Genomic DNA, 12818 nt, shown 5'->3' with positions numbered 1-12818 from the left:
TCTTTGTCTCTTCTAACAGTTTTTGTGTTAATTTTGTCTGATATTAGGATGGCTACATCTGCCATTTTTGTTTTAGTTTCTGTTAGCATGAAATACCTTTTTCCGTCCTTTCACTTTCAGTCTGCGTATGTCTTTGTTGTTGAGGTGTATTTTTTGTAGGCAGCAAATAGGTACGTATTGTTTTTTAATCCCTTCAGCCAGTCTCTATCTTTTAAGTGGAGAAGTTAGGCCATTTACTCTCAAAGTTACTATTGAGAAGCAATGACTTGGCCTTCCCATTTTTCCTTAAGTATTATTTACTTTGGATTTCCTTTGCACTTTTTTAAAAGATTTATTTTATTTGAAAGACAGAATTACAGAAGGATGGAGACACAGAGAGAGGTCTTCCATCTGCTGGATTCACTCATTTGGGTTCACTCCCCAAATGGCCACAATGGCTGGAGCAGAGCCAATCTGAAATCAGAAGTCAGGAGCTTCTTCCAGGTCTCCCTCATGTGTACAAGGACTTGGGCCATCATCTACTGCTTCCCCAGGTGCATTAGCAGGGAGCTGGATCAGAAGTGGAGCAGCCAGGACTTGAACTGGTACCTATAAGGGATGCCGGCATTGCAGGTCAGGGCTTTAACCTGTTATGCTGTGGCCCCTCTTTTGTACTTTTACTGGGAGATTTTCTGCTTTCACACTCTGTCACAGTGATGACTATGTTTCTGTGTTTCCTTAAGCATTTTTTGTAAGGCTGGACGAGTGGTGACAAATTCTTTAAATTTCTGTTTGTTTCTGAAGGCCTTTATTTCACCTTCATTCATAAATAAGAGCTTTGCAGGGTACAGTATTCTGGGTTGACAGGTTTTTTTTTTTTTTTTTTTTCCTTTAAGACTTGGACTGTATCTTGCCATTTTTTCCTAGCCTCTATGGTTTCTGATGAGAAGTCAGCTGTGAGTCTAATTGGAGATCCTCTGAAAGTAATATGGCAATTCTCTTTTGTACATTTTAGAATCTTTATGTTTTACTTTTGAAAGTTTGACTATAATGCGTCATGTTGATTTTTTTCTGGTCATATCTATTTTTTAAAAAAAGATTTTATTTATTTGAGAGGTAGAGTTACAGAGAGTGAAGGAAGAGGCAGAGAGAAAGGTCTTCCATCTGCTGGTTCCTCCCTAAGTGGCCACAGTGGCCAGAGCTGTGCTGATCCAAAGCCAGGAGCCAGGAGCTTCGTCCAGGTCTCCCATGTGAGTGCATGGGCCCAGGCACTTGGAACATCTTCTACTGCTTTCACAGGCCATAGCAGAGAGCTGGATCAGAAGAGGAGCCACTGGGACTAGAACTGGCACCCATATGGGATGCTGGTGCTGCAGGTAGAGGATTAACCTGCTCCACAATAGGAGTTGTATGTGCTTCCTGTACTTGAATAGTTCTTTCTTTCTCCAAACTTTAAGCGTTTTCTAATTATTTCACTAAATTGACCTTCTAATCCATTCTTTCCGTCCCTTCAGGAATGCCTATGATGCATATGTTGGGTATGTTGGGTCATTTGATAGTATCCCATAAATCTCCAATACTGTTTTTAATTTATATAACTTCTTCTTCTTCTTCTTTGGCCTAAAATTTCCAATGATTTGTCTTCTATCTTGGATATTCTTTCTTGTCCCTCACTGAGTCTGTTATTAAGGCTTTCCACCGCATTTTTAATTTGAGGTATTGAATTCTTCATTTCTAATATTTCTTTTTGATTTCTCTTTAAAATCTTAATTTCATTGGAAACATTTTCATTCATGTCATATATGGATTTCTTTAATTTGTGGATTTGTTTCTGATTGCTTCCCGAGTAATCCCATGATTAATCTTTTGAATTCCATTTCTGGCATTCATCACTGTCTTCATCTTCACATTATAATATCAAATTTTTGCTGTGTTCCTTTGGGGGCTTCGTATTGTCTTCCTATTCTTGTTTCTTGAATTTCTGCTTTTATTATTAAGCATTTGTGGAGATAATTGTTGATTTTATCCTCTGATGACTTTTATATTTGGACTGTTCCTCTGTAGCTTAGTGGAGTGTCTGTTCTTTCAGTGAATACCCAGCAATGTGTGCTGGATGTAGTCATGGAGCTCTGGTCAGTGCTCCATGGTTGGGGAGTGTCCAGGGTGACACCCATGTTGGGCATGGTAGACCTCTTTTTTATCAGAGGGCTGAGGGTTTGATCAGCTCTGTTGGCATAGTCACACCCTCACCTTCTATGTTTCAGGGTGATCAGTACCCAGGCTCTAGCCCCCAGTGGGTGCATGCTGATCTGCACTGCCACAAGAACCACACAGGATTTCTGCAGTCCTCAGTGTGAGCACAGGTCCCACAGTGGTGACCCTCCCCAGGCAGTCAGGGAGCCCCGAGCCTGTGGAACCTTACAGCAACTGCCCATAAACCCAGCCATATCCTGTACCCTCCCTCACAGCCACAGTATTTCCACAGTCCCAGGACACAGGCTCCCATAGCTATGGGGCGCTGAGGATCTGATCTGTCCCACCAGTCCATCCTATCCAGAGAGAGGTGGAGATATTCCAGCTGCCTGTGGGTGCTCCACCCTGGCAGTTTGAGTCCCAGAGCCTGTTATATGTTGGGAGGCTGGGAACACCTCACAGTGTCTCCTTGGTGTCCAGTCCCCTGTCAGTCTTCCCAGTCAGACCAGGTGGCTCCTCTCAGCTGGTTTCTGGGTACATGAACACAAGGTGGTGCCACTGTTACATATGTCTAAAATGGCACCTGCCCTCTCTCACCCAGTTGCTGGGTGAGAGATGAAATGTACCCCTTTGTTCCTTTGAGGTTGGCAGGTACCCTGTCCCCCACAGGGCTCCAGGCCAGACTCATACCAGCCTCTCCTGCTATATCACCAGAGGCTTGGGCTGCTGCAGTCTGGTATCACCTCCTTCTCCAAAGCTGGCACTGAGGCTTTCTGCTGCTGGGATCCTGTGTGTGTCCATGCTTGTGCTGCACATCCACACCTCCACCTAGATCTACAGTGTCCTCTTCTTTCCATGGAATTTCCACTTCAATTTTCTCCCTAACTTTTCCCTGAGATTGCACTCTCTCCACTTTTTTTTTTTTTAAAACTCTCTCCCCAGCAGCTATGTTTTCTTACATTTATTTCAAAGTTCTTTGCGTGCTACCATCTACGGGAGGATGAAATAAAACAAACATCTTCAGTTGTAATTTAATCTCATTGTTGAGTCAAAGAAATTTGAATATTGAATCTTCCTAATTAATTTTGCTCAGAACATATACTGAACTTCTTGAAAGGTTTTTGTATCAATCAGCTGTATATTTTAGAGATCAGAAAATAAATACAAATTAAATATAGTCACAAAACAATACTTTTGGAATTTTTATTTTCACTTGAATTTTTGTAAATTAGATTCAAGCTGCAAAATGTTTTGATAATTTAAATTGGATTATTATTAAATTTAATTTGATGTTTTGTTTTACCTCTGGGACCTGGAATTAGTTTTCTGGTGCCCTGTCAGTCATACTTACTTTAGGATTTTATAACATTTCTTAGTTTTCAAAAGTTGGATGTAAGAAGCATTGCTACTTTCTGTTGAAGACATAGGGATTATGTTGCTACTTGATGTTCTACAGACATTAATTTGCAATATAATTTAATATTTCATGCCAGGTAACCATGCAGTGTCAACACGATCATTTGTTAATACCTGTGAATAAGATATTAGGCTCAGCCCTTGTAAAAATAGAAAAATGATGTCAAATGGTGTTGTTATAGTGTTAACTACTCTTCTAATTTGTACATTGTAGAAAGTACCCAAAGGACAGGCATTTGGCCTAGTGGTTAAGACGCAGGTTAAGATGCTTGTATCCCACCTTGAAGTACCTGTGTTTAATGCCCGATAGTGACTCTTGTCTCCAGCTTCCTGCTGATGCAGACCCTGGAATGTAGTCATGATGGGTCATGCAGTTGAGTTCCTGTAATCCACCTGGGAGACCTGGATTGAGTTCCTGGCTCCTGGCTTCAGCCTCCAGCCTCCAACCATTGTGGGCATTTAGGGAGTGAAACAGTGGATGAGAACTCTGTCTTTATGCCTCTCAGATATGAAGAAAAAATACCTTGAATTTAATTTGTTCTTAATGAGCCTGGATAAAAAGTTCTATTTAATTCATATTAGCTGTGATATTAGTGGATATATAATAAGATTAATGACAATTTGTTAATTTATTTTGTCTATCTTATATTCAGTAAAACTGATAGGCATTTGATCAAAGATATAACTTTTTATTTCACAAAGATAGTTTCTATACTATGTGAGCCTAGTCAGTTCATTAGCTGATATCTCGATAAGATAAAAAGTGCAACTTAAATAAAAATTTAAAAACAACTTTAAAAATAAAATATAGAATATTTAATAAAATAAAAATATTTTTAAAAAGTAATAATGTTTGAGACCTTGATGTTTATCAATGGCAATTTCATAAATATGCATTGTTTCCCAATTTAGTTATATACCACATAATACAATATAATATGTATAACATACAATGTGAAACACAATATAACACTATATAATACAAATGAACAGTAAGTCAGCTTTTAAATAGGCTTTTTTATTGTTTCATAAATCTTGCTAACAAAATAAATTAATTCATATCACATATAGTATTAGAAAATGTCAACTAAGTTTTAGTCAAAGGACAAATGGAATTTGGATTGTTTTGAGTGAGAGTAAAAGAAAAAAAGATTGATGAGTTGATTAGTCTTCCCTCTTGAAAAGAGAAGATATTTCAGGTTTTTCTTTATTGAGTTAGGCATTGATAAATATAACTAAAACCTCCTTCAAAATTGTCTTTAACATTAATTTGGAGACGTCTGTTTTGTGGTAAAATGAATTATTTTTAAATACTGGAATTTTAATTTGACCACATTCCTTTAGTATTATTTTACTTTGTAAGGGCTGTAATATTTTATTTTAAAAATATGACAGAATTGTTTACAGTGCAACCTCCTGCTTGAGAATAGCTTTTGATTATACATAATTTTACCATCATGCCTGTTTCTCATTTGAGTCACACCATAACCATCTGATACAGGTAGTGAGAAACCGTCTCTAAGTTCTATTTTAATAACTGAGAGAGAGAGGTTATTTGATTTGTTCAGATTAAATAAGGAAGTTATAGAGATTTATGATTTTTTTAAAGATTATTTATTTATTTGACAGGAAGAGTTACAGTGAGAGAGAGAGAGAGAGAGAGAGAGAGAGAGAGGCAGGCAGACAGAGAGAAAGGTCTTCCTTCCGTTGGTTCACTCCCCAAGGTGGCTGCAACAGCCAGAACTGCGCCGATCCGAAGCCAGGAGCCAGGTGCTTCCTCCTGGTCTCCCATGCGGGTGCAGGGGCCCAAGCACTTGGGCCATCCTCCACTGCCCTCCCAGCGGAGAGCTGGACTGGAAGAGGAACAACTGGGACTAGAACCGGCGCCTATATGGGATGCTGGCACCGCAGGCAGAAGATAAACCTAGTGTGCCATGGAGCCGGCCCTGAGATTTCTGATTTTAAACCAGATTTTGTGGCTCTTAGCTGCTATTGTTATTCAGAAGTACTGAATCCTCATTACTTCATTGAGTTTATTTAGTCCTCTCCATGTGGAAGGCTCTACATAAAAAATCTTTCATGGCAGTGAAATTGGGAGAAACATGTGAAGTGTTTAACTTTCAAGTTTTCTTTAATTTTCAGATTCTCTTTTTCAAAGGTGATTTGCTGTGAACATTTCACTTTTTAAAATATTTTATTTTTACTTGGGACAAGGACTGGTGTTTGTATAATGCCTTAATATTTATTGAGTAATTTCTTCTCAATGATCTCCCTTAATCTTCTTACCAAGTCTTAAATAGTAGGCATTGGTGTTATTACGTAAGCTCCTCTGGAAAAGAAAAAGTAATGTCTCTGGGGCCCCGGCCTTAGGTAGTTTGCATACCTGGTACTCAAATTCAAACCTTCTAAATTCAGATCTTGTAAAATAATATCAGTTTTCAAGAAGACCTGTTAAACTATTTCTCAATTTCTCAGAAATTCATCAGAAGAAAAATTAGGGCCCCTAGAACGTTCTAAAAATTTCTATAGCAGATTCTTGGTTCTTTCATTATGATTTTATACCTTTAGTTAGGCCACATTCTGGGCAATGTGTTTTACCATTTGTTATAATTTTGTGTTGTTATCTGTTTTTCTGGTAACTTACCCTTTTTAGTCTCACCTTGCTTTCATTTGTAGCTTCTTCACTTTTTTATATTTGTTATATTCATTTGGGGTCTGATTTTATGAAAAATTTAGATTTTTCTGTTATATTCACCCTCCCATTAGTGATTTGTTATATAAGAAACTGCTATATGTTGCAACTGTATATGTGTGTTTATGTATGTATTTATATGTATCTATCTAGGATTTCATTTAGTGAGTTAATAATTTTTTTTTTTTAAGATTTACTTATTTATTTGAAAGGCAGAGTTATAGAGAGGCAGAGGCAGAGAGAGAGAAACGTCCATCTACTGGTTCAGTCCCCAAATGGCCATAGTGGCTAAAGCTGGGCTGATATAAAGCCTCCTGGAGCTTCTTCTGGGTCTTCCACTTGGGTGCTGGTGCCCAAAGACTTGGGCCATCTTCTACTGCTTTCCCAGGCCGTGGCAGAGAACTGGATCAGAAGTGGAGCAGCTGGGACTTGAACGGGAACCCATATAGGATGCCAGCACTGCAGGCGGTGGCTTTACCTGCTAAGCCGCCAAGCCAGCCCCTAGAATTTGTTTCTTAAATGCGTGCAAAAGAAACAGTTTTTGTTTACTTTACAGTTTTTTATTATTTGATACAAAGTAATACAATTTATTTTGATAATCTCAAATAATTCTTCCTGAACTTAAATATTTAGATTTCAGAATTTTTATTTGGAATACCTGATGGGGATTGAGTATAAAATCCTATAGGTAGTACATAGTGAATATGTGTTTAAAGTGCATCAGTGGTGGAAATTTTCCTTTAAATTAAATAAAGTTCCCTTATATTGTCATTTCTTTGGCTTGGAGGAAAAAGATGAAGAAACACAGGAGTATGAACAACACACATTGAAAATGTGTTATGTACAATGGCTCAGGAGTTTATTAAACTCTTTTTTTGTTTAAACCCTGGAGTAGGGTCCGATGGTGTGGCATAGCAAGTAAAGCTGTCGCCTGCAGTGCCGGCATCTCATATGGGTGCCCATTTGAGAATCCTGGCTGCTCCACATACCATCCAGCTCTCTGCTGTGGTCTGGGAAAGCAGTAGAAGATGGTCCAAGTCTTTGGGCCTCTGCATCAGCATGGGAGACCCAGAAAATGGTCCTGGCCCCTGGCTTCGGATGGGCTCAGCTCCGGCCATTGCGGCCAATTGGGGAGTGAACCAGTGGATGGAAGACCTCTCTCTCTGCCTCTCATTCTCCCTCTGTGTAACTCTGACTCTCAAATAAATAAATAAATCTTTAAAAACCAAAAAACACAGCAAAACCCTGGAGTATTATTACAGACAACTTGTTGGAGTCTCTTACTTAATGTGCTGTCTTTTGTTTTATATGCATCTTCAATATCTCATTCCAGTTTACTCTAGGAACGATGTATAGACTCCCTAAATATCTTTGGTATTATGGTAACTTTTTCTGTAAACAGGGAATTTGTGATCTCATCATTTTTTTCAAGATAAATCAGATGAAAGATAACTGGAAAAATACCTCTTTTTAAAAATGGGGAGAAATATTCTCTTTATTTATTTAACTACTCATTCAGTTACTAAAATATATTTTTTGTCCAAATGGTTTCTATAAAGCAACTTCATTGGTTGGTCAGTGGTCTGTGTGTGTGCTTGTGCAGTGTGTATATGTGTGTTTTTGTTGTTGGTATTGCTGGTGGTTTTCTAGGTAAGTAAAATAAGCAAATATTGGGTAGGAAACTTCTAAACCCAATTTTATGTTTTAGTACTTTGAATGATTACTCTAAATTGTCTGTCAGTATCTAGTATACTTATAATTATCTGTATAATAAAACCTGTGTTGTTCAGCATATTTTCTTTCTGTTGTATTTTCCTGTTTTTTATTTCTTTCTTAGGGACATAGTTCTCAAACTACTACAATATGAAGCATCAGCCAATGTAGCAGACAACAAAGGTTATTTTCCTATTCATCTGGCCGCCTGGAAAGGAGATGTGGAAATTGTGAAGATTCTTATCCATCATGGACCGTCACATTCCAGAGTCAATGAACAGGTCACTTGTCCAATGTTTGTTCATGCTGCAGTATTTCTACAGTCTTGCAAAGGCAAAGCCACATTGATCAGTTGGTTATTTTTATCTTTACCCTGCCCTAAACCTTTGCACCACTGAATTTTCTAAAGGAGAAATTGAAAAATTCTGTGGCATTTGGATACGATGTGCAGGCACTAAATTGGGCATTTGTAAAGATATTTTGTTAACAAGAAGCTCCCACATAAAGGAAGTGGTTCTGTTTTTGCCTGCCTTATATAATCATCCATTTTATAGCTGTTGAATATTTAAAGAGAGAACAGAATTCACATTTGTAATGAGAATTAGGTCATATTCTCAATAAAATTTTAAGTGCAAAAATGATGATAAACTATCATTTACATAAAACATTACTGTTTAGTACATTCACAGTTCAGTATGCTTTTGTGAATCAAAATGCAAAATATGAAGTATGCCGTTGCTAGTCACATATTAAAAAATTTCTTTTAAGTAGACATAGGAATAAATTAAAAACAGCAGCAGTATGATACTGACAGATAAAGTCAAAGTTTTTGTAAGGATGTCATATTTGTATTCCGTAGTACACATAGTTAAAAATGAGTAAGTGTGCCAAACAAATAAGACCACAGATTCTAGAAGGTAAAATATGGTTTCCTAATACAGTGTGATAACAAACATCTTGAGCTCTGCATGCCCCCTACTGTTCTCATTTTGTAAAACTATATTTGAAAACCAGCATGCAGTCTAACAATTGAATTACAACCGTGGCATTAAGCTGCAGATTGGCAGTTGTCCAATATCAATGCAAGTAGGTTACTCTAAGCAAACACATCTAATAAAGTACAATTAGCATATTGTTCAAATAGATACAGACTGCAGAGCTTTGTCTAAAATTCAGACTAAAGAATAAAAACTAACACTATCTGTAAACAGCAGAATAAAGAAAAATAAAATTTATTTTAAAATTTAGTTGTCTAAAGGACTAATTAGAGGAAACATTAATTGCAAAAGTATCAATATCACAATAAAAATTTCTGTTTACATGTTACAGAATGCAGAATATTTAAATGAGGATATATTCAGTCTTTCAAAAAATGACAGCTATGTCTATCTGTGTGATGGTATCATGCTAAAAGGAAATTTGTGAGAATGATCTCAGAAACCAGAAGTTATATCATTTGTGGGATGGGCCATCTGGTGGTTATTCTTAAAACTGACTGTTGCAAAGCAAACCTGAATAAAAGGGAAAAGCAAACCAAGGTTAAATAAGTGGAAGTTAGTTTTTCAAAGGAAAGTATTTTTTAAATGACATGAAAATAAGAAAAATGCATATAGTATTCATGTATATTTGGAAGTTGGAAATTTTGCATGACATATAATTGTAACACTACATTTTTTAAAAGATTTTATTTATTTATTTGAGAGGTAGGTTACAGATAGTGAGAGGAAGACAGAGAGAAAGGTCTTTCTTTCACTGGTTCACTCCTCAAATGGCTGCAACAGCTGTAGCTGCGCCAATTCTAAGCCAAGTACCAGGAGCTTTTTCCAGGTTTCCCATGTGGGTGCAGGGGCCCAAGCACTTGGGCCATCCTCCACTGCTTTCCCAGGCCATAACTGAGAGCTGGACTGGAAGGGGAGCAGCCTGGACTAGAACTTGCACCCATATGGGATGCCGGTGCCACAAGCGGAGGATTAACATATTATGCCACAGCATTGGCCCCTAACACTGTGTTTTAAAGAGCAACAAATGTTTTCAGTGATGTTGAACAAATCAATTAAATTGCAAAAAAGAAAAAAAGTCTTTTTAAGAAGATTGGAACTCTACATTTTTTTTTTTAACTTATGCTTCTTTGTGGTACAATTTCTATTGGCAACAAGTTGAAATTTCTTGAGCTTTTAAAACCATGCTTTTCATTGTTTTTGTTTCTTTGTTAGGCATGCATTCCTTTAGTGCTGACATAGTTCTTGCATTCCATACCCTGTGTCATAAAAGTTTCTGGACTTTTGATTTTAGCCGCCTTTTTCCCCCCATTTTGAATGGGACAGAAATATTATACCTAACTTTAAATGTTTCTGGATTCAAACAATAGAGGGAAGGAATGAAAATGGCACGTAATATTCATTGAGACTTAAGATAAGCCACACTTTCACATGTGCAATATTATTTAATGAATTTCCCCAGTAATCCCTTGAAATGATAATATCATTCCCAATTTGTAAATGAGAAGTCAGCCTCAGTGAACTTAAATAACCTGTCAGTGGCCACATGTTACTGGGTGACTAAAACCGAGAATTGATTCATTTCGCTGTGGCTCCACAGTCTGCAACAATACATTGGTTGTCATCTTAAATCCAATGACGTGTGGACTATTTACTGCATACTATGTATTATACAAGTATACTTCACCTACATTATCTTAGTAAGCCCTATAGCAGCCTGACAGTATTCACTGTCATTCCTAATTTGTATATGAGAAATCAGCCTTGGAGAGAATAAGTAACTTGCCTGTGATACCAGATGCAAACTTATTTGAACATAGGTTTTTCTAATTCAAAGCCTAAACTCTTAATCCATATATACAGTTATATACAGGTATGTGTTGAAATCACCCACCGTAATCAGGGCATCATTCGGATTTCTACAGGCCCCTCCCTCCATCCCTTCCTTCCTTCCTTTCTCCTTCACTTCCATCTTTCCTTTCCTTCCTTCCACTTACTTACTTACTTACTTAATTATTTATTTATTTTAAAGACAGAATGACAGGAAGGGGGTGGGGGGAGAAAGAAGAAAACACACACACACACACACACACACACACATTTTATCTGCTGGTTCACTCTCCAAATGCCTGCAAAAGCCGGGGCTAAGCTAGGCTGAAGCCAGAAGCCAGGAGCTCCATCCTGGTCTCCCCATGTATGGCTGGGTGCAAACACTTAGACCATCATCTGCTGCCTCCAAGAATGCAGGAGTAGGAAACCGGATCCAACGCAGAGCAGCTTGGCCTTGAACCTGCTCTCTGATGTGGGGTTGCTGGTGTCCCAAGCAGGTATTTAACCTGCTCTGCCACTAAATCCACTCCATCTTTTCATGCTTTATATGCTGGTGCCATATCTGCATCCCTACTTCTGCCCTTTGTGGCCATTTTTCAGTAAAATAAGGGTTATTTGAACACAAACACTGCTATACTGTGACAGCAGATCTATTAACCACGGTGGCTACTAAATGAGTAGATGAGCAGTTAACACAGAGTGAATATGCTGGACAAAGATGATTCACATTCTGGGTGGATCCAAGTGGGATGGTGAGAGATTTCACAATGCTACTTAATATGGCACACAATTTGAAATTTATGAATGTTTATTTCTGGAATTTTCCACTTAATATTTTCGGACTATGATTGACCTGGGTTGAAACTGCAGAAAGCAAAACTGTACATATGTGGGACAGCTTTCTTTAAAAACATCTCTGTGTTTAATATTTAAGGTTTATAAAATGTTTTCCTAAATGTTAGCTCTTTTGATTTGTAAACTATACTGTAATCTTTATAGGCAAAGTAATATTCTCTTTGTGCAGATAAGTTCAGAGAGATCAAGCGATTTACTGTTGCTAATCAGTGGCACATTAGCACTTGAACATCTTGTTTGCAAGTCTTATATGGTTCTAAAATGATCAATTTAAGGTGATGTAATTTTGTAAAGTAAAATATTCTACCTTGAAATAGGTTTTATGATTGCCACAACCTTCCTATCTTTTGTCAACTAATTTATTAGTTATTTCTTCTGATGCTGTGTTTTACATTTCTATTTGTCTTTACATTAATATTCTCTTGCTCTTTTAAAAAATTTTAGCATTGGAGCAAAGACCAGAGGAACCTTATCTCAAAAATACATTACCCTTCCCCAAAATTCAAACTCAACTCATGTTAGATGTTTCACTCCGAAGCAAGATCTTTTGGTAAATAGCTTCTGTAAGCCAGTTAGATTCTGCAGCTTGTGATCTGGTAGATTCTTAATTATTCTGAGAACATTCATTTGGTTAAAATATGCCAGGAATTCATTTTAAAAATATGTATTAAAACAATATGTTTGAGAGGCAGAGAGAGAGAGCACTCACAAATACTGGTTTCCTCTTCAGATGTCTGCAATGGCCTTGAGCTGGGCCAGGCCAAATCCAGGAGCCAGGAACTCAATCTGGGTCTCCCACATGGGTGGCTGGCACTCAACTGCTTGAGCCAAAATCTGCCGCCTCCCACGGTGTGTATTAGTAGAAAGCTGGAATTGGGAGTGGAGCTGGGACTTGAACCCAGGCACTCTGATATAGGATGCAGGCATCCCACCTGTAATCTTAACTGCCAAACACACACACCCCTTTCTTTTCCTTTCATATACTTAAAATGTATTTTTTTATTTAAGAGGCAGAGAGAGAATTCAAAACGTTTTAAGAATATTCTTAAGATATTAAGATAGATATTATTGCAATGCTTAATCAGTGCTTTATCACAACCTATGTAAAATTTGATGTTTTTTAGACCAATAGTGTATGTGTG

The 12818-nt window shown here is 37.5% G+C and overlaps 1 protein-coding gene across 21 annotated transcripts in view; it reads left to right on the top strand.

The window, feature by feature from the left end:
- The window catches only part of ANKS1B (ankyrin repeat and sterile alpha motif domain containing 1B), a 1216905-nt gene that overhangs the window by 167728 nt on the left and 1036359 nt on the right, over nt 1-12818 (top strand). For all 21 annotated transcript variants that reach the window (XM_051846555.2, XM_051846554.2, XM_051846553.2 and 18 more), the window contains exon 3: nt 8118-8274. In XM_051846555.2, coding sequence (XP_051702515.1) covers nt 8118-8274 — 157 coding nt within the window. The remainder of the gene's footprint in view (nt 1-8117; nt 8275-12818) is intronic.

The sequence above is a fragment of the Oryctolagus cuniculus genome, chromosome 11 (assembly GCF_964237555.1).
Source record: "Oryctolagus cuniculus chromosome 11, mOryCun1.1, whole genome shotgun sequence".
In the NCBI taxonomy this organism is placed as follows: domain Eukaryota; kingdom Metazoa; phylum Chordata; class Mammalia; order Lagomorpha; family Leporidae; genus Oryctolagus; species Oryctolagus cuniculus.
Note: the sequence above shows the minus strand (reverse complement) of the source record. Positions and strands in the feature narration are given on the sequence as shown.